Raw genomic sequence first — 26541 nt, 5'->3', positions numbered from 1 at the left:
GCAGGCCAAGATAATGTCAGAATAAAATCTGTATACCATTTTTAATAGTATATAATATGTAACAATTATGCAAAAAAAAGTTTTGCGTTGTACGAGTTAAATGAATTTATTGAAAAGGCTGTATTTAAGTTTGTTACTAAGCACAAATACTGGTTTGCATCGGAAGTTCAGGGGTAGAGTGGGATCCAGAGTTCCCTTAAACCTAATATAGAGTATGCATATAAGCTCTAAATCAAATTTTTACAATTTTAATTATTACTTGTATTATAATTTTATCATACAGGTTACCACAATGCAACCGGCACCGGCAACTATTACTGATATTCAACCATTTAGCCTCCTTAAGTTTATAGGTGATAGGTTAACGACTTCCGATTCCAAGTACGTAGATCTAAGACAATCATTTTGTATTCTCTAGATAGATTGAGTTAGAGGTCGTGTAAGGCAACGACCACAAACGACATCAGCATGGTTAAAAGTTGAAAAGACAAGAGAGTCTCATAGTACCTTTTTAAAATATAAGTTTATTAAAGATTATTGAATTATATAATAATTATAGTTTAATGGATGCTTTTTTCATACATTCATTAACTTGCTTTTCAAACTTTAGTCCATTTTCCAGCCACACACCACGTTCTTAAATTATTCAACTACGATATTCTCCTTCTGCCCACTCCATATACCTTCCCTTGGAGGATCTGCAAAAGCATTGTCCAAACAGCTGTTAAAGTCGTGGCTGATAACGACATTTTCATCCTAACAAATGCTGTTTTAGCTTTTTCAATACGCACGCGGTCTGATCTCCACAGAATGTTCCTAGTTATCATTTGTTTGTGCCCAAGTATATGTATTTGTTGACTTTTTCTAAAGGAAATCCGCCTACCAATAAAATACCGCGGGTGTTTTTGTTTTTACTAAGTTTATTTCCAGACGATACTGTCGTAATGTTACACTGTCTATTAGGAGTTCCGCATCCGTAAGGAAGTTAGGTCTGCAAAAATAAAAGTATCAGTTGCATACCGTGTGTTATTCAATCGTTCTCCATTTAGCAGGATTCCAGCTTCAATATCTTACAGTCCTTCTCTAAAGATGTATTCCGAGTACAGATTAAAAATTTCAGGAAATAGTATGCATCTCTGACACCACGTAATATTTGTATCTCTTTTGTTATCTCTCTGCCTACCCTGACACAAGCCATCTAATTCCAGTATAGATTTCTGACGATTCTGGGCTCCGTCCCATCCAGGCCAGCTTTTGGCAAGATTTTCATCATTTTCATATGGTGCACTCGATCAAGCGCCTTTTTATAATCTACGAAACATGCGTATATATTGCAGTTGACATCCCTGCATCACTAGAACAATACCTGGATCAAAAATAGAGCCTTTCTATTCCATACAGCACTCTTCCCAAGTTTGCTTAAATTACGACTTCTTTACTACAACTCAGAGCTTGTTATCTTTAAGTACATTAACTATTATTCTTTTAACTATTTTTGCCATTTCCTTTACCTTTTTCTGCAGATTAAAGTTATTAAATTTGGCTTGACATTCTTCTATTTTCATACAATTTTCTCAAGTTTTTCTTTGGCTGTTCGTCCTTATTTCTCTCTATATGTTCTGCATGTATTTTCTTGTTATATTTTTAAACAATCTTCTTCTTTCCGTCAGTTCCAAGGAACGAGATGCACCATTCAAAATTTCTTCATTTGTTTGTCGGGCTTTAAGTACTTTTTTTTACTTTCTTGAAGCATTTTAAGGTCTTTTTTTACATCTTCATCGTTTTTTTGCTCTTCAGTTTCCGTCAAAACTTCAGTTTTTACCAAATTGTTTGTGGCTATCTTTTAGCGTTCTAAAATCGTATCTCCCTACATATTTTCCTCTACTTTCTTCAGCCTGATTCTCATTTTTTCAATAGGTGATTCGACTCTACATCTGCTCCTAGATAAGTTTTTATGTTTCTGATGCTGCTTCTAAATCTTTTATTAATAAATACGAAATCTATTTGATTCCTAGTTTTCCCATCATTTGATTTCCACGTGTACATCTTCTGGGATGGTGTTGAAAGTATGTATTGGTTACAATTAGATCATGTTCAGCTGCGAATGTACTCAGAGTATCACCATGCTCATTTGCCTCGCAGTCCAAATCTACAATATATTCTTCAGCTCTTCATTTTCCAAGCTTGGCATTGAATCACCCATAATGATATTTCTATCACACTGTGGTAAAGTTTTGATGATATCTGATATTTGCTTATAGAAGTGATCTACGTCGTCATTGCAGTAGTGTGTAGTAGAAGCATAAAATTGGATAAGATTGTAATTTACGGTTTGCATTATTTTGTAGAAGAGCTATACATTCTGATATTGGCACAAAGTTGGTGAAATACATTTCAGTATAAAGCAACACTATGCTGGAAAATGTTGTTTAATGTTCCAGAGTAATATACAGAATAGTCCTCGCCGTTCAAGTTGTTATTAGTTCCTGTACCCGGCCATCTCATCTCGCTAATTTCTAAAATCTGCAATTTAAGTCGTTTTATCTCTTGAATTGTGTTTTGCAGCTTTCCAAGCTCTCACAGTGTTTGCACATTCCATGTACGAACGACTTCTAACTTTTCCGCCATCTTTTCTTACTATAAATCAAAACATTCACTTCCGGAGATCCGAATGAAGGACTATAACCGAACATTTAAAATTTTGTGTTAACCATAGCCATCATAATAATACTAGGGAAAACTCTAATCAGTCTTTAATGTGTTGGATTTCCTATGAAAAATAGCAAAGTATATGGAATTAGCCACAGAAGAGTAATTATTATAAAGAAGTAATAATTATACCGCTCATTATTCCAACTATAAACTTTACCCCACATATCTTCAATACCCATCTTGAACAATATGATCTCAATCAAAACATCCATACAAAAGTCCGATCATATAGTACGAGCATTCCTCGATCCGAGTAATAGACTCTAAGGCGACTTGGTACAGCCCGTCATCTCAGAAAAGAAATACTAAATGCCACTTGGTAAATTAAGAAAAAAAAGCATTGTTAATAATAATAATAATGATACTAATAATAATTAGTAGGTTAACTAACTAACCTAAAACTAAGAATGAAAGAAAACAATAAACATTCATATAAATTTCATCAGAGTAACAATCAGCACGAATCATAATAAAAAATAAAACTTACAGGTATAAAGATGCTTTGATAACACAAGATGCTTTAAATAATGGAAATAGGAGGATTATCTTTACTTCAGAATTGTAAGAATTTGGGATCCAATATAAATTGACTGACTTTGAGCGATATTAAAGCCAAACATCTCAACCACGTGGTCTACATGTATACGTTACAGGTATACATTATAGTGAAGAAACCATACCCAAGTGCTGTTTTCAAACTGACTTCTAACAAAAGAGACATAGAGGCCAATATTTTTAAGAAACTCTTTCTATGACGTTTATTCAAGCCCAACATTTTTAAAGCTGCGTTAGAGCAAATCTGAATATGAGTTTTTACTCGAAACATACTCCCAGCTTTAGCAAATTATGTGCAATAAATGTCAGATTCACTAACATATAATTTATCGAAAAAAATAAATATTGCTTTAGTAAAATAACTTTACGCAATAGTACTTAAAGCAAAATTTAAAGAAAAGAGCCTCGAAATGTTCAGAATAAGATATCCTTGTGTTTTAGTGTTTTTTTGCGACAATCAAATTTATAATAAAATAATAATTTACAATAATGAAAAGTTAGACAGCTGAAAAAGGAAACTGCTGCAGAAATTCAATATGATATAATGTTTTTGCTTTATTACAAAAATTAACTAATAATTATCATCCTATTCCAATTTTACTACGCTCTGCGTATTATTGGCCAGATTTTTAGAAAATATATAAGATTAAATTTAAAATTAGGTCGAGCTGAAAGAATATATTAAACTAGTGTAGCAGTAATGGATATAATAATTAATATTCGAAAAGAGCTCGAGTAAAGGCATATAAAAGCTATATTATTTTTGGATTTGCCTAAAACACCTATGATACAGTATACATAATTATATGAAACAACATATAATATCGATGTGTTAAAAATAGTATGTGTAAGTTGTAAAATGTATCGGGTTTTATCCTCAGCTGATTTTTTTCTTATATACTCTAATGTCATTTCCAGATTTTAACTTCATTTTACATTTATATTGGCAGAAGATACCACTTAATAATATAAAAATATATTTAATGCAAAAATCCCATTGAAATTGATGATGCATGGCAAAATAATAAATTATTATAACTAAAATAGAAAAAGTAAATAATTGCAAAATACTCGTATTATAAGATATGAATTTTAATCTACTTCCTTCGCATATATCCACTTTTCCAACACATGCCAATCGTTGCAAAACCGAAAAGTAGTTCTGACTTTTATCCTAATGCAACAAATTCTTAAATTTTTCTTTTATGAGTAATTTTACTAATACCAATCGGTTTAACCATGCTTATATGGTACACACAAACAAGTTACCGGCGATTGCAAACTTCGGACCTGAATGCGTTTGTATTAACAAACGGTTATATAACCAGCCACTTTTCGTGGTGGTTTTGAAACCACACAAATTATTTATAACGAATTAATAAGTGCGATTTTAGTTTTAATCGGGCAATGTATGATGTATGTCGAAGTATATATACATGTTCAGCAAGTGGAACGGCCTTAGGTATATAGGATTTTGCGTTAGAAACGAGGCAATGGTGAAATATCGTATAACGGTCTTGAACTTGAAATTTCAGAAAGGGAAATCGACATGAATAAATACATAGGTACATAATCCGGGATGTACTCTATATTTTATGTTAAAAGAAATAAGTCGAGAGTCTTTCATTTCAAATATTTTCAAGATGAAGTACGACTCTAGGTCACAGTAGTAAGGGAAGGGCAGGGCCCATCCCTACGCCTCCGCACTCCCAAGGCACGGTCTTCATTGAGTCAGCTCGTCTTCTTAATAAGGACTTGCACGTTGTCCAAGTCCAGATCTTTAATGTGTCGTTGCAACAAAAATTTTCTTCTCAGGCGACTTCACCAATCGCAAATTTCTAATATGTGGTATGAAATCTCCTCCCCTGTATCGCAATTCGGACAGAGCGAACTTTTTTCTTTATGGTGTGTTTCCCTAGCAGAAAGGATTTCCCTGTGTTCATTTTCATCCTATACACTCCAGATCCGGCTGATTTGGTGCTTTCCATCCATGACTTATCTGTTTACTAGGCCTGGAAACCGCTCCTTAATTTGGTTTGGTGACCATTTTTCCCTTGTCGGGATTTCCACCCAAAAGCCTTTCTCTAACCTTAGTTTGCCACTCGCTGTAGTACATCTGGATGACAGAATTGGTATGTTCTTCGTACCCATTCTGAGAGCGATATGACCTTATCCTAAGTGAACATTGCGCCATTCTCTGCTATCCTTAATCCTCTTATGTGCCGCCATGACCTCCCTTTCAATCCGTAACCAATTCCGATAGCTAAAGAAGAACGTTTAGAGGTGCCGCAAGTGTTGTTCTCATGGCATCAGTAGTTCCTAAACAGACCAGTCTTCGTAGTGAAGCCAGTTTTTAAGCGTTGGTGACCTGTAATGCCCCTGGCCACCATACCACGGACCGGTTTGAGACCCTTGGTTGAATGACTGCATTATAAAACCACTGGATAACATGGGGTTTTAGATCCCACCTTGTACTTATTGTTTGCCGTAGCCATATTAGGGCTGTTGCCTTAATATCCACCTGCTCTACGTGAGTTTTAAACGGGAGCTGCCTAAGGTAACTCTCAAGTATTTAACCTCCTGCTCAATTTTAGGCGAGTCTGACACAGTGGGAGATTTTAAGCCTATCAAATTCCGTCTCTTAGTAAAGAAAATTAGCTCAGTCTTTTCTGGGTTGACCGATAGCCCTGTCTCCTGATACCACTGTTCCAACATCCTGCACACGGCTTGCATGCGCCCACAGATTGTGATTTTTGCTCGTGATCATCCCTAGTCCATTGTCCGCGTATGCTTGTGCATAAAATCCTTCCAGTTTTCTGAGGATGCTAGACCTCAGAAAACTGCCCATCACCAGTACCAAAAATTTGGCGGAAGGCAACTCCCTTGTGGGCAGCCACCCTTCACCCTAGTCTCAACACGACAATCTCCTAGTGTAGCACTGATTTTCCGGTCTTTCAGCGCCGTTTTCACCCATTGACCGCCGTCTGACCAGGTGAGCTGGAGTACCCATGGTCACAAGGCATGGCAGATGGTATCTGTTTTCGCCTTATCAAATGTTCTTTCCTCTTAAAGAGAATAGCAAGTGCCATTTCCTTGTTCTCTATAGCTTTTTCAGCCTTGCTCACTACAGAGTGAAGTGCCGTTTCCATCGACTTCCCTTCGATGTAGGCATGCTGATGTAGTGGCGATCCTGTAAGAATCCCCTGTGTAATATACCTGTCTATAAGCCTCTCTATGGTCTTCATTAGAAATGAAGTCAGGCTTATTGCGCTTTGGACTTTGGTTAGCGATAGTTTGGAGTAAACCGGTTTTGGAATAAAAACCACATTTGCCGCCTTCCATGGAGCTTATGGAACATGTCCCATTGCAATGTTGGCCTCAAGAACTCTATATAATCACCCGCTGCCCAAGCTATGGCTTTTACTTTATTGCTATAAATTTTTGACATATAGTATGTGAAATTAGTTTTGATTAAGGAAACAATTGTCAAAATAGTCAAATTTTAGCTAGCACCAAAATTATTCTGGTTATAGACAATATTTCAGACGCCATCAAATTCTTCCATAGTGTCAACTATATACCAAACCGTTTTATTATTTTTTAAAAATCAATTGTGAATCTGTAAGATGACTTGATACCCTTAAAATGAAGACGTTTTTGAACAAATAGAAAGATTATCACCGATAAGTCTTTATGATTGTGATCAAAGTACCAAATATTACACAAGCATTATATACACCGATGAAATATTTCTTATTGGGATCTGCTGAAGTTGGAAGCCTACAACAACAAATCGCTGAAGGACCACATGAAAATACAAACAATATACACATAGATTTTAAAGTTTTGCATCACACTAAACTTCCGAAAGTTTTTTTTATTGGCAAGAATACATTAGAAACTTATGAATTGATTAGTTTTAATCAAAAAAACCACAAAGAGGCTTGTAAAAAACACTTATTCTTAATATTGTCTTTTAAATATAGGGTTATTTTCTAGTACAAATTAAAATTAACAAGTTCATAGTTTTTCTTAATTAAATTACTGGAAAACTTTTTAATATCGTGTATTTTCACCTCTAGTCTGTTGAAGCCTGCCTATACTGTCTATGAGAATGATAGATGCCTTCCGTTTCTAGATACTCATTTCCGGCTCTGGTACGGTGCGGTCGGGTGGCCATAAAAACGAAAGCCTCACCAACAGCTCCCATAGTCTGACGTAAGCATCTAGAATCTCGTTCATGTATCTGTCACCAGTAATTAATTCTGTGCGATCATTAGACATGATACCAGCCAGAACATAGCACTTCTTCCTACAAAGGGTAGTACGGGGTGTGTATTAGCAAGCTGGGCAGCTCTTGTTGGCTCCGTCCATACCCGTATCTGATGACTAACCTGCACCAAATAAATTTTTGTTTCGTCAGAAAAAAACATCGAGTTCCAAAATTCTGCATGTCAATCCATGAGGTCTTGTGCTCACTGTAGTCGATGAACTTTGTGCTCAGGTTGTGGTCGGATACTCATAATGGTATAGCCATAGTTAGGTTTCTTCAGTTGGTTAAGTGAATAGAACGGTATTGTTGTTGATTAATTACACGCCTTATACAGCTTCTCGGTCTATCATGAAGAGAATGATTCAGGAGATAAAGATTACGAGTGCGAAACACATCACTTTGCCGAACCCCAACTCTATTAGCCACGAACCTTTGAGAGTGGCCTTCTTCAAGTAAAGCTACTATTTTTGCACGGCCCATCTCACTTATAAATAAAAAATGTTAACTTTTTTGTCGGGCAACAGATATGCGACGAATACAAATGATAAACATAGATAAGTAAATAAGCGCACAAAAAAAATTGCGGACGCTAAAGAATTTCCTCGTATAAAAACAAGGTGATGCAAAACTTTTTAATCTATTTGTACATTATTCAAAGCAGCCACGGTTTCCAAATGACCGAACTAATAATTAAGCACTATTTGCTTATTATTAATTCTCTTTTTCTTATAGCATTTCAAGCATTATCAGACATTTAGGAAAGTCCAATATTACAAGTCACAGGGTTTCTCGCTTATATATTATTCTTTTTTTCAGAATTGGAAGTACTAGGGCCGAACACATTTTTTTCTCATACAGGTACTTTGCCCTAAGGAAACCAATATACAGAAACACGTGTGGCTAAGTACCATCTTTACTTTTTTTTACTTACCTTACTTACGCCAAATAATCTTGCCGTTAATTTTGATTTTATTTTTATAGGTATTTAATGGTAAAATAAATATTAGCTGTAACAAGCCTTAGTATATAAACAAGAAAGTGTAAATTAAATAAGTTTCTTAAAAAGCCATGTAATTTAACAAAAGAACAATAAAAAGTATACAACAGACGACTATTACATAACCATTAAATATATAATGAATATCCGTATAGCCAGAACGTAAAAGTAAAACGATGGTCATCTGAATGACCCGATTTAATTTATTTACTTCCTGTATTAAACGACTACTTACGTCTACGTACTTTTTAAGTTTTGCGCATTAATTTGTAAAGGATTGTGGTTATTTTGCATTTTTTGAGAATTTTCTTAAATTAAAAAATCAATTAATGTATAATATAAAAAATATATATGGTTATGATTAAATGCATTACGGAGTAAATGAAACACTTTTACTGGATGATGCTGGTGACCTTAAGACAGTCATCTATGTTAACTGATGATTTTTTTGGTGATCATCATGATTTCAAATAACAAACATACATAGTGTAATTCCATTCATTCCATTGTAATTTCAAGTGACTTCTTCGAATTTGATGAAAATGGATTACATTAATAAATAACATTTAAATAAACAATAATAGCCATGACCTAACTTCTTTGACTGTCATTGAGTAACTCATTATCAAAGGCTTTGATAAAATTAGTATAAATTGGATATATTTCAGCACCATAATTAAAAGTTTAATCTTATTATAAAGATAATATTACAGAAGATTTATGATAGAATAATAGAGAAATGTTACAATTATGTTAAATTTCGAATTTTAAGTAAAAGTACTCAGAGTCTTGGGGTTGGGCTGAAATAATACTAATAGAACCAAAGTGATGAAGCACACATTTTTTGAGTCAAGAGACTTAGAACTAGATGAGTAACATTTATTAAAATATATTTAATGAAATTAACATTTAAACCATTAATAATTTAATTTATTGTTGGAATTAAAGACTTATAAGATAACCTTTACAAAGAGCTTACCAATGTTCACATCAGAATGTTTTATTATCTGTTCATCTAAAAGTATTGTATCTCGTATGGTAATTATATCTCGTCAGTATCTTTATAAGCTGAGCCTTGGTTGGATTTGCTCCAAGCACATTTCCACAAATACTTTAGATTTTTTTAATGGTATTCTGTATTTGGTAAATCTATTAATTAGCATCAGAAATTTTTGGTTAAATAGTTGCAATGCGATTTGAAATGCTAATCTTCATCGTATTTCGTATCTTGTATCTATAATATTATAAATAATTACTACAATAAAATAATTATTACATTCCGCATCTTTTCATTCTATTTTTACTTTTACAATTAATTTTATGATGAAAACCAGGCAGCTATTTTAATCTGAATAAAAAATTATTGAGTTATTTTATGTTCATCATCAATCAATAGCCCATTAAAGAAAATAAAATAGTAGTTAACAAATTTAAAATCAGCGTACATTAATCAGATAATGAGGCTTTTATAATAAATTGCTACTATAGTTATCAAAGCAAAGGCCAAGATCTTAAATTGAAAAATGGGATCACAAAATAACTGCTTTAGTCAATAATATATTATCTGAAATCAGAAAGCATCACAAGCACATTGTAAAATACATCACAAGCTTTTATAATTCAGATCGATATAAATATCCATTAAGGATACCTCGCTAGATGAGACTAAGAACCAGACCAATTTTAGAGTGTTATTACGACTAAGTCAAAACAAGGATTGTATAGTTCTCAGACAATAATTAATCCATTTAAATTATGTCAAATTTTCATTTCTTCCTAGATCTGTCATATATCATGAATAAAATAATATAATATAAAATACTCTTGACTATTTGTAAAAATACTTTCTTTTATTTACAGTGCAACCTTCACTCATCCCATAATGAGAAGAAACATGCAGCAACTCATCAGAAGAATACGTCTTCTCTTGGATTCCTCAATTTTTCATTCTACGTTAGACACATATAAGAATATAGCGCGCTTATGATAACAAAAAACGGATCATCTAAAAAAATAAGATATATGCCATTTTAGTTGTTAGATAATATAAACTAGTCAATTTAGAAATAAGTAATTTATATTAACTAATTGTGCCAAATATAGTTTCAAACAAAACCAAAAAGATATGGCAGTTATAGCGGTTCCTGCAATAGCAACAGCTGTCAAAGCTGGAGTGGCACTGATTGGTGTCGGAAAAGTTGCAGTTTTGCCATTTTTAATAGCTGCCCTCACGTATTTTCATTATGATCAGTTTGATCCAGAAAATAGACCGGTAAGTTAAAATTAATATATGCTTAAAGGATTTAAAATTTTTGAAAAACATCCACAAAAACAATTTAATCTTCAGGTTGATAGAGATCCAGACTCAAAATACGATTTCATAGTGATTGGTGCAGGCTCCGCTGGAGCGGTGATGGCTAATCGACTCTCGGAAGTACCACAATGGAAAGTACTTTTACTGGAGGCCGGAGGACATGAAACAGAGATATCAGATGTACCGATTTTAAGCCTTTACTTGCATAAAAGCAAACTTGATTGGGGTTATAAGTAAGTAGAAACTATTTCTATATCTATACTCGATACGATTACACCTATGACTTCCCTGAGTTCTCTAAAATTCTCATTTATGATCTTGTTTATTTTAAAAGTTCTCAATATACTGCCGTACAAGTGACGAAAATGAGTTTTTTATATCAATCGATTGCCAAGCGGATTCCACATCTATCTGAGAAAACGAAAATCTAAAAAAGTTTACCGTTTTTTCAAATTGCATGTTTTATGAGACTATTACTTGAATTTTTCGAAGAAAAAAAGACTTAAGTATAGAAAAAGTTGTGAATGGTGACGTATCACGTGTGACACGTCATCATTTACAACTCAGCAAGTGTCGTAAGTCGACTTAGATTCTTTTTAACTTGTAAAAGCGTAAAAGATGAGCCTAAAATACAACGTGTGCAAGCAAACGGGCATAGCCTTAGGCCCTTCTTCTGTTGTAAAATGCTCGAGCGTTACGCTTTGTTACAAAAGAAAAAAGTTCTATGTCTTCGATCAGTCTAAAACGAGCGAGGAAACCCGAAGTAAAGAATGTTTGATCTAATATGAAAATATGAAAATTTAATATGTATTTTGGTCCGTCCACATTTAGTTTGTGAACGTCCAAATAGTTAAAATTTTTTCTTTTTATAATATTTATTTGTTTTTCTCTCCAAATTAAAACTACCATTTCATTTAATTTAATTGTCTCCTTTTATTATAACCAATTTAATTAATATTTTCTCCTAAAATTCTGTATGTCTTAACAACAACAAATCTGTGTGTACGATAGCCTTTAAATTTCTAAATTCTGTGCTGTGCGGAACTTACTTCCTTGTTAGCATTTTTACACATCGCGCATTGATTCCAGTGTCGTGATCTGTACGTTTATTTCCGCAACTGTTGTTTTAATCTTACCGCATCACATATCGTGATTTACTTATCAAACCCGCAACCACTCTTAGTGATAAAACCCGAATTAGAAGATCCAAGAAATCCAGAGCAACAGACACCTTAAGGTAAGGATCTTTAAAGGCTAGTTTTTCGACCTTTCCACATTTACTTTTAATCACAAACAAAAAGTCCACTTTAAATCTCTCACTGAATTGTCCAAATCCACCTTGTGCTTAAATAAAAATATAAGTAACAATTTTAATAAAGAAAAAAGAAAAAGTTTTTTTTTCTTAATAGAACAACCATTGGTCCTTCGAGCCGGATCTGAACCAGCGACCTCCGGCTCGAAGAACCAGAAGATACTCGTGAGACCATCTAGACCATAAGGTTTGTTGAAAGCGGGTTAATACCTGCCAACGAGATAACCGATTATTAGGAATATTTTTCAAACTTGGTTCAGGGGGCGCTGTTAGAGGTTCCAACAGCAGAAAATTACCGGGAGTAAGAACGGTTAAATCATTCGGGTCCAGACTCACAGTAGTTAATGGTCGAGAGTTCATTAAAACTCCAACTTAAGTAAAGACAGTATAAAGCTCTTCATAGGTCAGGATATGATCTCTGATGACTCGAACTAAATGAGTTTTAATTGATTTAATATTAGCCTCCCACAAACCTCCAAAATGAGGTGAAGAGGGTGGATTGAAATTCCAACTAATCTGGTAATTAGCGGCTGCATCACGAGCAAATGAATCGAAAATTTTAAGAGCTTTTACAAAGTTAGTGCCGCAATCACTATAAATATGTTCACATCGGCCTCACCGACTAGTAAAGCGTTTAAACGCTGCGACAAAAGCTTCAGCAGTTAAGTCGGAGACTAGTTCTAAATGAACGGCTTTAACAGGCATACAAATGAATAAACATAAATAAGCTTTAAGTGTTTTAGAGCCTCGAGTGCGTGACATCGTGATAGTGAACGAACCAGCATAATCAATCCCTACATGAAGAAAGGGTCTAAGTTGACTAATGCGGGGAAGCGGTAAATTACCCATTTGGGTTGAAGTAGATGTTGGATTGGTTTTCCAACAAGTAATGCATTGCTATAATATTTTTTCGGATCGTTCGTTTAGCAAATAAAATCCAAAACCTTTGAAGCACTAAAAAATGAACCGTTTGGACTCCAGCATGGAAATATTGAAAATGAATAGATTTAATCAGTAATTCTGTTAAACTAGATTTAAAATGCAGGAGGGCAGGAAACTGTTCGCAAACTCAATAGGTGCGTGACCTAGCCGACCGCCAACTCGAAGAATATTGTCATTATCCAGAAAAGGTGATAGTTTCAAGAAGTTTTTAGATAATTTTTGACCTGTTTGAAGAGAATAAATCTCATTGGCAAAAGAAAGTTTCTTACTGCGTTTAACACAACAAAGGCTAGAGCAGTCAAGCTCATTAGAAGAAAGGCGCTTTTGTGATGAATTTTTGCAATTATAATAAAATCGACGAATATAGGCCAAAATGCGTACCGATTTAGAAAAAGACGAAATTTGATCAAGAAGATTGTCAAGGAAATTTGACTCTACGACTGTAGCGAAAGTTGTGACTGCGTTTCTCAAAAAAGGCATCAGCAGAAGGCAATGTATTTCACAGACTTAAGTACGTTTTTGACTTGTACGGCAGTATAGTGACGCTGACTTATAGAATATTAAATTTAAATGAGCATTTCTTTTAAAAGCAAGATTATCGATGCAACCTTTTATATCCATCATAGTATGCTACTTACTATATCTTATACTTGCTATACCTTATATGACCTGATTGTAATACTTCCAAGTTAAGTATAAGTTACTTTACCTTTAGAAGTCGAGGTTGCTAGTCCCAAAGACTCGTTGAATTAAATACTAGAAAATTTACTTACTGCTTACTTAGTATACTAAGGTTAAATAAATCGATGGTTACATGATTTTCCGTATAGTTTCGTCTTAAACTATCTATCATGCTGCTTCACGTACCTAAAATAGAAAAAAGAAGTATTAGGATTAATGAAAATTTACATTTTCTCAATATAAACCAAAATATTATCATTAAATAGGATCAAAATGTAAAGGTTACACAAGGTTGTCGTTCTCTACACAATAAAATGCAAAACATCTTTAAACCAATGTATTATGCATTTTGACTATTGTAATAGCCATCATTAGATACTAAAAAACGAGAAACTTCTAATCTCAATAAGTACTAAAAACCTACCAGAACTATACAGGGTGTTCATTTGAAAACTTCCCACCACGGATTTATCGAAAACCACTGTTTAAAAAAAACGCCGAAATACAAAAGGTTTGTCAAGGGGGACAACTTTCTAACCTAAAATTACTTCACCTCCTTTCACCCATTGCCCCCCAGGGTCATCCCCTTAAAAATTTAAAATGGCAAAGGGTATCGAGTAATAGCTTGTTTAAAAGGTCTTTCAAAGTCTTTTATTTTGACGTTTGATTTTTTTAAATTCAGTCGATTCATTTTCGAGAAAGTTAGAAAAATCTTTGTTTATCTTAATTTGTTCAGATAGAAAACAAAAGCATGAAAATCTCAGTTTTTATTTCAATAAGTGTTCAAAATGTTGCCCGTTTTTGGCCAAATAATGATCTAGGCGATGTTCAAATTCCTACGTTTTCAAAAACATGTTGTGGGATATCATGGCAGCCATCGATGATGCGTTGACGAAGTTCATCCAAACTTTCAGGTTGGGGAGTAAACACAATAGATTTCAAATGACCTCATAGAAAAAAGTCTAACGGCGTTATATCAGGAGATCTAGCAGGCCATTCTATAGGCCTCCTTTGCCCTATTCATTTATCTGGAAACTCGTCGTCTAGCCATTGCCGAACGGGAAGAACATAGTGAGGAGGGTCTTGCTCGAAATATATTTCAGCCTCATCAAGTATAGGGTTTCCATCATCATCGATTTGGTTTTCAATGGATTCAGTGATAAGCGGGTTGATGGTATTTTCTAACATATCCAAATAAATGTCTCCATTTAAATTTCCGTTAATAAATAATGGCTCAATCACTTTATTTCCTAATATGTGTGCCCATACATTAATTTTTTGAGGATACTGGGTATGCCCTTCTACAACTGCATGAGGATTTTCATTGCTCCAATATCTACAGCTATGCTTATTAACAAATCCATTTAGATAAAATGTGCATTCATCGCTGAAGGAGATATTACATGAATAGTATTATCATTAATCGCTTTAGTAATTTTTTTCACAAAACTCAACTCGCCTATCGAAATCGTCTTCGGTTAACTCTTGCAATATTTTCATTTTGAATGGATGAAATTTATGAAGTTTGGTAACTGTGTGAACAGAGCCTAATGAAATACCAGTGGCAGCAACAATTTTGCGTAATGAACTATTAGGATTTATTCCAAAATGACCCAAAACTTCAACTTAAGCGGCGACAAAAATAATAAAATATTACAAACAACTAGCGGCATCTATGTTAAGTACTTACAAAAAGTTCATTGACGCAAATAAATTTAGGAAATTTAATGGGATTTAAAGTCCAATTTCAACCCCTTCTAACAGACACGAAGGACTTCTTGTATTGGGTCCTGGATCAAAGTTACGACCTGACTCCAGCATATGGTTTGCGAAAGGAGAGTTGGTGTTTGTTATAAAAGTATTTTTATTTCTGTTAATGAGTCTGAGTCTGTGTTCATTTACTCTGACCTCAATTTTCCTTCTGCTTTGACCCACGTAGCAAAAATCCAGAATATAACTGGATGAGAACAATCAAGTCGTTAAACACTAAATTAATTTATTGCTAACTTTGTCTTTGGTGTTTACTAAGTGTTTCGCTAAGCAGTCCTCTGTTCTAAAATATATCTTAGGTTTAACTTTGATTCGTTAGAGCGAAAACAGTTAGTAACACTAAATGAGATATTCCCAAAATTAACTAAAGAGCTGTATGTTTTAGAGGTTTCCACAGCTTCCATCGAAAGCAGTGATTTTTTCAGTCTTTTACGTAGATGGTTGTTCTATAACATTTTGAGTGCGTGAGGAGGGTAACCATTATTATAAGTCACTTGTAAAGTGATAAAGTATGCTTTCTTGAACTTTTCATAGCATAGTGGGATATTAAATAATCTGTAAAAGGGTGAATTAAAGGCTTCAAATTTTTAGCTAAAGGATTGGTTGGATATGAAAGGTATGACTGTGTCCGTTGCGGAAGGCTTACGGTAAATTTCAAATTCAAAATAGCTATTATTGTTTATAATTAGAAGGTCTAAAAATGGCAAAGAAGAATCCTTTTTCATTTCGTAGGTAAACTGGATATTAGGATGAATTGAATTAATGAATTTCAGGAAGTCCTCCAGTCCTTTTTTGGTTCCATTGTATATTGTAAAAATATCATTGACGCGACGTACCGAAACCATCTTCTAATAGGTTCATGTTCACTAATTTTTTGTTACATTTTGTAAATAAATATCATACCAAGAAATGAAGAAAGATTGGACCCGATCTTTGTTCAGAAAAACGACCGTCAAACTAGAAGAAATTTTAAAGGAGACAAATAACAAATGAGTATAATTCTAATATCAAGTGAGAAGGTAGTTTGGTCACATTAAAAAGCAATTCTCTGATTATAACAATACTTCAATATCATCGGGAGGTATACTAGAAAAAAGTATAAATTAAATCTTATTGCTTGTAATATTTTATTATTCTTGTCAGTGTTCTCAAATCATTATCAATGTTTATCTGAATTTCAAGATTCTCGTGGTGTGTTCTATATAGTTCTGGTAGGTTCTTAGTACTTATTAAGATTATAAGTTTATTATTTCTATGTTTTTTAGTATCTGATGATGGCTATTTCGATAGCCAAAATGCATAATACATTGATTTAAAGATATTTTGCATTTTATTGTGAGGAGAACGACAACCTTGCGTGAAGTTTAAGACATTTTGTAATTACAATTGAGCTTGTGAGTTGATTCATAAGATATCAACATTTATTTATATAATATTAAATTATAAATTGTTTCATCAAGAAGGATTACTAGCGCGAGAAATCAGACCAATTTGCTTACATGCTATACTAACAATTAAAACTAAAAAACAAAAGAGAATCAAAAGACATCCTTATTTTAAGTACCATTGACCAATTTAAGATTATGGTTATAAATATCATATATAAATCTCAACAAAATATTAGTTCTATAAAAAGATTTGATAAACCACTTAGTAGGCCACCGTAGGCTTAGGCCTTATTGATAGATGATTCAAATACCACTGAAGCTAATGAAAACCATTAATAGATTTAATTTTTCTAAAAAGTTTAATCGTCATCTGCAAATAGAAGATGTTTAAAATAAATCATAAAGTTGATGTCATCGATAAATAGTTCAATAGTTCAATAGTTCAATAGTTCTTTTTATTGTTGACATGGTCGAATTCTTTAGGTTGTTAGTGCACGTGCTGTGGATTTAAAATATTTCAATATTTTAAGGATTAGTAAAAGTTGACTTAACTAAGCAAAAACTAAGTTGGTTACCACTTTGAGGCTTATACTAGGCAATTGGTTAGAGACAAGTTTATTAGCTGTACTACAGTGCTTTCATTTAAAAACAAACCACTATCAATAACTTCTTAAAAAAAAAACAACGTAAATATAGATGGACAGGGAGACTTATTTCCGTCAATCACCTCCAGCTAACCTCACTTTGATTATGTCAAATGGGAACTCCCGAACTCCCATCGTGTGACACATCATAAGCAGCATTAAAATGTCTATTCAACAGTGCCAAAAAAAAATTAAATCGGTGACGTACCAGCGAATAGTGTCCAAAATTTTCGGGTATAATGATAGGAGCAGATTTAAGTTATATAAGGGTGGTTCATTTTGAAATGAAAGCATTGTATAATAAATAAAATTATTTTATTTTCGCAGTAGTTTACAAAAATCTAATAAATCGTCTATTAAAAATATTGCACAGCAAAGTATTTTTCCTGTTTTCTTAATACTAACTACCGCAAATCTTTTTTAAAAATTCAATAATATTTAGCAAATATTTGTATAAATAGCAAACCGAAAAATTATATTTTTTTATTAGAACTGAGCCACAACCAACAGCCTGCCAAGCCATGATAGAAAACAGGTGCAGTTGGACTAGAGGAAAAGTCCTAGGAGGATCGAGTGTCCTTAACACCATGTTATACATAAGAGGAAATAAAAGAGATTATGACAGGTTAAAATTACTGTCATTAATATACTTGCTTTAAATAGCTAAAAAGAAATGATTTTAGGTGGGCCCACTTTGGAAATGAAGGCTGGTCCTATGAAGAAATCCTTCCATATTTCAAGAAAAGTGAAGATCAGAGGAATCCTTACTTGGCACGGGATAAAAGATATCATGCCACAGGTATAGAACAATCAATAAATACAATTTAAATTTTATAAAATAATCTTTTTATATTAGGTGGCTATCAAACTGTCCAAGATAATCCATATAACACACCACTAGGCATTGCGTTCCTTGAAGCTGGACAAGAAATGGGATATGACGTAAGAGATATAAATGGCGAAAAACAGACTGGATTTGCCTTATATCAATTTACTATGAGACGAGCATCTAGGTAAGGAAAGCATCAGCAAATTTTCTACACATTATTTTTTAGATATAATTTATGTTTGTGCTTTTAGATGTAGTACAGCCAAGGCCTTTTTGAGGCCAATAAGACAAAGACCAAATTTTCACCTCTCACTATGGAGCCATGTCACTAAAATACTGATAGATCCTAAAACCAGAAGAGCTTATGGAGTAGAGTTTATCAAAAATGGAGAAAAACGTGTAAGTAGGTCAACACGTGTTAACCTATTTGACATAACTATTGGATTCATTAATGATTTTATTAGTTCTTTCTCAATTAAGAATCTATTAAATAATGAAGTCTTAGTTAAATTATTGAAGGTCAGGTCAACAGTGGTTCGAGTTTTGAAATCGTCGATTCAGAAAAATGTGGTACATAAAGAAGATTTCTTTTTGATGCTATTAATTTGCATTACTTTCAAGGTTATTTAATATGATTTCAACTAAAATGTTAATAGTTGAATTTATTTATTTATACATATACGTTTCCTAATATAATAAGTCATATTAATTATGTAATTCCTACTAGACTGTTTATGCCAAAAAAGAAGTAATTCTGTCTGGAGGAGCAATCAATAGCCCCCAACTCCTAATGCTTAGTGGGGTAGGTCCTGCACAACACCTTCAAGGGCATGGCATTCCAGTTATACATGACTCCCCTGGCGTAGGACAAAATTTACAAGATCACATTGCTGTTCCTATCACGTTTTTGATTGATCATCCAATATCACTTGTGAGTTAAATAACTAATATATGCTGCAAGTTGTATAACTAAATTTTACATAATTTTTAGGTAATTAATAGATTGGTCAACCTTAACACTGCATTAAGATATGCTTTAAAAGAAGATGGACCACTGACTTCATCAATTGGGTTAGAAGCGGTTGGTTTTATTCCAACGAAATATGCCAATAGGTCCGACGATTGGCCTGATATGGAGTTTATGATTTTAAGTACTACTACTGCCGCTGATGGAGGTAAACTTCACTTTCTTGTTTAAATTTAATTTGTAAATTTCATAAATACATCGTCTCCATTTAGTTGCACATTTCTCTTTAGTGAATGATGTTTTTATATATGACGTATTGTTTCTCTGAGTAGTGGTACAGCAGATTGTCGAGCAGTTTTATCCGTTTTGGTAATTTTCTGTAGCTTAACTATGTTCTGAGGCCTGTAAAAGCTTTGAAGAGTTTCAGTCTTATTGGTGGATATTTTTAAAAAGTGCATTGACGATATACATGTTAGTAATATTATTTCCATATAATAATTATAATAATAATTTGTATTTGCATCAGTAAAAAATATTACATCAGAGTATCCATACATATAGTTTTTCTTAACAAATACTTTACCTACTGAAATGCAAAAAGGAGCGGGAAAGCAATAAAAATTGTTCGAGTCCAAAATATAAAATATCGCAAAATATTGCATATAGCTGCCGCAAAAGGATTAATCTAGTATAGATGACATGTATTATCTAGAGTAACTAACACTAACAGTGTTTTAAGTTATTTCAAATTGAAACATTAGGTAGACAATGAAAATGTAAAACAAACAACAAAAAGTTCAAATTGACACTACAACTATAACATCTGGCGTCAACCCATAATACTGAACCGCCTATCCGATAATTAAAGGTTATGATTCAAAAGATACAGTTTTTCTTTTCTTCTTTTTATAGACATTTTTCTTTTAAAATCTGAATTTTTTGTCAATGCTTTTAGATAGCCGGGAATACCGTTGTACAAGCAATAGACATTGTATGAAAAGCTGCGTTCGAACATAGATGTTTTATACCGAGGAGGAATTTATCCTATTAATCCTCCATATCTTAGCTTTAGATTATGTAGGTCCATTCTAAATTGGATTCTGTTTGTTAAATATGGAGCAGTTTTAGTCTTTATATTTTTATGAGAAAACCTTAAAAAAATGCAACTCTCTACGTTTCTTCATATCGAACCATTTTGCATCCAACAGTTTGTGCGAGACAGGTTGGTGTTTTTTTATTCCGTAAATAAATCTTTTTTTATGTCATATATACTTTTAATTCCATAATACTTATTGACTAGCCTCACCGTTTTGGATCAGACACGGGCCCATATACTATATTACAGTAATTAAAGGAGCTAAGAACCAAAATGTCTGTTAACTAAATTTTTTGCTTCACTGTTGGTTTTAATGAAAAATAACCCCTCTTAATGGAAAGATCAACGTGCTCCCTAAATCTTGGTTCTGTATCGAACATAAAACCCAAATTCTTAGAAACAGGTACAACATTACCATAAATTGTTACATTTATCCTATTGTTAAGCTCCGACTTCTTTTTACCAAAATACACGCACTGCTGATTTTTTAGGATTTACACTTAAATTATGTTTTTTAGAAATCTATACTAAGCGCTCCAGATCATCTTCAATGGTTTGTTTTGCATGAATCTTAAGAAAAAAATTAATATCTAGTTTGAGTGTCATCGGCGTATTGATCTTATTTACGCCTGTAGGGCTTTAGTGTTCTTACCCGTATAAATCGATAACAGAATGGGAGATAAAATGGAAACTTGCGGAGCCCCACTCTTAATTATAGAGTATTCGGTATGTCCCAATAATGTGGCAACAAACTGAAATCTTCTATGTAAATAATTTTCCATCATAGGTTCTTGGATAATTGTTTGGAGAATCCTATGTATGAAAGAATGGCTAGTAAAAGCTTATGGTTGATGGTATCGAAAGCCTTAGAGTAATCTGGAAGGACTAAGGCAGTAGTTTTTCCAGAATCATTCTTTCTCAATATGTCATCCATGACATTGAGAAGGGCAGAGACGTAGCTATACCCCAGTCTGAATCCTGATTAATATTCTGGTAAAATTTGATAAACTTCTAAGTGTTACCCTATTTGCGTATTCATTATTTTCATTATATTCATTTGGCGACTTTATTTTTGCAAAGGTTGTACTTTTGTTATTTCCCAGTATGTAGGGAAAACGCCTTCTAGCAAACATGTATTTATATTGTTTATGATGTATGGTAGTATTTTTGGGCAACCCATTATTAGTATCTGGTAATTAATCAAATCCGCGCCAAATGCCAAAGATTTTAATTAATACAATTGATTTTTAACCTCATCAACATGAATGGTATGAAAGAAACAAAGTTTTTTTAAAGTCGTTTTTTTATTTTGTTGATCTTCATGTGTTATTGTTGCAGAACCTAAATATTGCATGAAGAAGCAGTTAATATCTGTAGGATTAATTAGTTTGTCTGGGATTAAATTAGACTTTTTAGAATTATTTATTATATCTTTAAAAATTGCAGGCTTAGGTAAGAGTTGGGTTAAAGTCGCTGTATATTTAGCTTACTGTTATCTTATACTTATCCATGCGTTAACTTAGTTATCATAGAAATTACTAGCTATCATAAAAATTATTATCGATCACTTGATTTATATGTCTACGGTTTCAGACTGTACCCATATTGTCTTTCGCGAAAATACAGCATATATTTTGCCAATATCATGCCTTTTTCTTTTTAGTATCAACAGAAACCTATTCATCATCATATGCCACAACATGGAATTTTAGACCACAATTCATCCTTGTTATAATACTTACGAGTATGTGTATAGAGAAAATAAAATCTGATTCTATGAAAATATGACTCTATTATATTCTTGTGGCTTAAAAATAACCACCATTTAATCAAGAAAGAAAACTTTTTCTTCTCGTTTTCACCATTGTATGTATGTATTGTATGCGCGATCTTGGCTACAGATTCTCAATTTTATTCGATATACATATGTTAATATTTATATACAGTGACCGCCAAGTTCCGCATAAATTCGATTAAAATTAGAGACATGATTTTTTGAGAAAACGCTCGGACCCGTCGATTTTTATTTTAAGTTGCGCATTATTTCACATAAATACTTGTATACAGGGTGGAACAAAAAAAAAGATATGACGTCATCGGTCATTTTTTTTTAAAGAATGCTATATTTTTTATTGCATTTATGAAATATAGGCGAAATTCCAAGCAAGTTTCGTATAACACACCTTAACTCAAAACTCAACTTATTACTATTTAAATAACAAGAAAACAAATAAGTACGTCTATTTACAAATTAAGGTAAAATCGAGATTAAACAAAATATTATTAACACTGCCAATTGTTTCTATTTCCATGGTTGCACTTGTAAAAAATCTCCATTTTCGAATGTCACTATCAGTTCGAAAATTAATAGTTTTAATCAAAATAAATTATGGCTAATTTAACGGCAAATTTGTCGGTACTGGTCAGTGCCAAATCCACACTGGGCAACTGAGGCTCATACACAGTACCGTAAATCTATTAATGTTTGGGCTGGTATCGTGGAAAATAAAGTAATAGGGCCATATTTTTTCGAAGAAAACTTAACAGGACAACGATATTTGAATTTTCTTCAAGAAGATCTTATTCCTGCTTTGGCTGCCCTATACTCAGACGAACAAGACCCTGCTGTCCCGACAGATAATTTGTGGTTTCAGCAAGACGGCGCACCGCGATTTCTTTCGAGATGTCTGTAATTACTTGGATACAGTGTTTCCAGGAAGATGGATAGGACGAAGAGGGCCAATAGAGTGGCCGGCCAGGTCACACAGCGGGGTACCTAAAAAGTAAAGTTTATATTGAGAAGCCAAACAACGTAGAAGATTTGAAAAATTGAATTAGATATGAAATTAGATGTATATCACCTGAAATAATTGATAGTGTTTTACATGAGCTTGTAAACCGTCTTGCTTTCAGCCAAGAAGAAGAACTAAGAAGTAAATGGGGATTAGTTTGAACACTTGATACATTAATAAGAGTTTTCACAGTTTATAACATTTTATCCTCCATTTTATTTTAATTTGTATGTAGACGTACTTACTTGCTTTCTTGTTGGTTAAATGTAAATATTTCTGAAACAGTTGAGTTTTCAGATAAGGTGTTTTATACGAAACTTGTTTGGAATTTCGCCTATATTCCATAAATGCAATAAAAAATATAGCATTCCATTTAAAAAAATGACCGGTGGCGTCATATCTTTTTTTTTGTACCACCCTGTATACAAAAATTTATGTGAAATAATGCATAACTTAAAATAAAAATTGGCGGGTCCGAGCGTTTTCTCAAAAATCATGTCTCTAATTTTTATCGAATTTATGCGGAACTTTAGGCGGTCACTGTATAGTACGACCCTGTGAGAAAAACTTGCATATTTTTCAAATACAAATTTCAGTGTCTATATTATAAATTACTTATACTTTTAAATATAAGCTTCTTTTACTGTCCTTTAACACCATATGATTGTCTACTGCATTATTTATCCAATTCTATTACTAACCTAGTTCAAGTTACTTGAGATAGTCTTTACTAACTGTAATACTGATAGTTTCATGACCACCAATAAACATTAAAGTTCTCGGACTAAATAAAAAGGTGTAAATAGATGAGTTAAAAGATATTTAATTAAAATGTAAAGTTACGCTTTTTTACCCTTTACTACTAGCTTATACGTTTCTGGAGCTATGCATCCTTCTTCATCTTCTTGTCTGACATAAGAAATATCATTTGTCATACATGATCTTTAATTAATTCTGTAAGACAAATGATATAATAGTGGAAATATAAAAAGCATAACTCCTATGCAATTTTACTAAAGAAAATTTTTACAAAATCATACAAAAATATTTAATTCTTTATTGTTCTAGGTACTCAAGTAAAAAAAGCTCACGGCCTTACTGACGAGTTCTACAAGGAAGTCTTCTCAGAGATCAACTATAGAGATACATTCGGCATATTCCCAATGATGTTACGCCCCAAATCACGTGGGGAAATAAAGTTACGTTCCAAAAACCCCCTAGACTCTCCCCTTTTATATCACAACTACCTGACCCATCCCCATGACGTCAACGTACTACGAGAAGGGGTGAAATCTGCCATAGCATATGGAAACACCGAGGCACTGAAGAGGTTCGGTTCAAGATTTCATGAGAAACAAAACAGAGTACCTAAGTGCAAACATTTACCACCATACACTGACGAATATTGGAATTGTTTTATCAGGCAATATACCTTAAGCATTTACCATTATTCTTGTACGGCTAAAATGGGTCCCCAAGATGATCCCTATGCCGTTGTTGACCCTCAATTAAGGGTGTATGGAGTATCGGGCTTAAGGGTTATAGATGCTTCAATAATGCCCACCATACCAAACGGCAACATTAATGCTCCTACTATAATGATAGGAGAAAAAGGAGCCGATTTGGTTAAGAGTTATTGGTTTGCAGTTGGTAGGAGAAAACGAAGAGAGCTGTTAAAAGAAAATGAGCTTAATCACGATCCCGTGGTTAGATTTAATGCTAAGTTAAGAGATGATGGGAATATTACGAGAGTAATATTTTAGATTAAAAGTTTTAGTATTCTTAATTACCACAAGTTAATCTAATTTAATGAATATTATATAAGATGTAAATAGTCATATTAGAAAAATAGATGAAAATTGCCATTATTTTATTATAAATAGATAGGTCGTAGATCGAGAATATTATTTTATTAAGTTGTTTTTAAGTAAATTACATTTAATTATTTTTTTAGTATTTGTTTGGAGGTAAATGCTCAACACCTAACTTGCTCATTGAATTGTACATAGTAGCTTCTAGGCCATTTTTGTATTTTTTTAATAAAAAAATGATTTAATATAAACAAAAAAGTAAAATCTTAGTTTAAAATATTTTTATTTAAAATAGATATTGATTGAACACTTAAGATTCTAAAAAGCATGCAAAGGCACGATTACTGTAAAGTTAGAAAAGTATGACGAAATGAGAACATCTGTATATTTTAACATTTTGCCAAAGAATTGATCTGAATTAAAATAACTATTTTAATTAGAAATTGATAAGTCGATTAGCTGTGAAAAAAGTAGATAGAATTCTCTACTGTCCCTCTGGTAGTGGACTAAATAAAAATGCATGTTAGAGAAATTGCGCAGAAAAAGAAAATAGTCTGGTAAATAATCACTTATACGAACTAAGAATCGAGGTGAGAAGGCTATTCATTAAAGCCAAGCAAAGCGAAGACTAGAACATAATATGTATATAAATTTTAATTAACCGAAAATACATAATAAAACTATTTGTTAATACAATCTGATTAACTAAAATAAATAGATTGGTAAAAAAAATCATGAGTACTTATGCGAGGATCATAAAGACACCAGCATGTACTAGTTCACATAAAATCTTTGGCAAATAAGCTCTATCAAACGAACTCGGCCATCTAAAAAAAATCGATGGAACTTTCTCAAAATCTACAGCAGATAGCCTGGCAGAACTTGTAAGTGCTCACCTTCTCAACTCGACCGCAACTACCAAACAGAATAAACCAACAAAGTCTTCTCTAAGATAAAAAAAAGTCAATAACATCGGATTGGAAGTTAGTCATTAAAATAATTAACTATAAGACTACCAAATAGGCGCTAAACGAATTTCAATCTTATAAATCACCAGACCCAGATGGGATCTAATAATGCTCTAAGGCGAAGAAACCCTACTGCCACACCGATGTAAAATCTTTAGAGGATGCATAGCATAGAGCTATATCAATACAAGATGGTAGAACGCCTCTGTAGTGTCCAAGAGCAAAGTTATACAAACTTATCAGTTTAACATTACTAATGAAAAATCTATCTTGATCACAAACACATAGTAATGACAATAATCCTAGACGTAGAAGAAATGTTTAATAATGTCCCAGCTACGTGACTCCTCAATGTACTTACTGAAGGAGAATTCCATCCACTCGGTCCATTTGGATTTAGGTTATAGCCTAAGACAAAGGATAATCAGTTCAACCTGAGGAAACTGAGTACTAGCACGAGTGGCCGTAAAATGTCTTTTAAGGGGTATTT

At 33.1% G+C, this 26541-nt stretch overlaps 2 protein-coding genes across 2 annotated transcripts in view; one reads left to right on the top strand and one right to left on the bottom strand.

Annotated features, from left to right (window-relative positions):
* Positions 1 to 25352, top strand: part of LOC126740418 (glucose dehydrogenase [FAD, quinone]) — a 39404-nt gene extending 14052 nt beyond the window's left edge. Inside the window, exons 2-11 of the mRNA XM_050446431.1 lie at positions 10398 to 10809; positions 10885 to 11084; positions 18079 to 18213; positions 18272 to 18387; positions 18445 to 18601; positions 18669 to 18816; positions 19145 to 19348; positions 19409 to 19592; positions 24341 to 25199; positions 25240 to 25352. Of these exons, the coding sequence (XP_050302388.1) occupies positions 10663 to 10809; positions 10885 to 11084; positions 18079 to 18213; positions 18272 to 18387; positions 18445 to 18601; positions 18669 to 18816; positions 19145 to 19348; positions 19409 to 19592; positions 24341 to 25035 (1986 nt within the window). The 5' untranslated portion in view covers positions 10398 to 10662 and the 3' untranslated portion in view covers positions 25036 to 25199; positions 25240 to 25352. The remainder of the gene's footprint in view (positions 1 to 10397; positions 10810 to 10884; positions 11085 to 18078; positions 18214 to 18271; positions 18388 to 18444; positions 18602 to 18668; positions 18817 to 19144; positions 19349 to 19408; positions 19593 to 24340; positions 25200 to 25239) is intronic.
* Positions 1 to 26541, bottom strand: part of LOC126740428 (flotillin-2) — a 512088-nt gene that overhangs the window by 222698 nt on the left and 262849 nt on the right. The window lies entirely within an intron of this gene.

This window comes from Anthonomus grandis, chromosome 9, assembly GCF_022605725.1.
Source record: "Anthonomus grandis grandis chromosome 9, icAntGran1.3, whole genome shotgun sequence".
NCBI lineage: Eukaryota > Metazoa > Arthropoda > Insecta > Coleoptera > Curculionidae > Anthonomus > Anthonomus grandis.
This window is presented reverse-complemented; position numbering and strand designations above follow the sequence as displayed.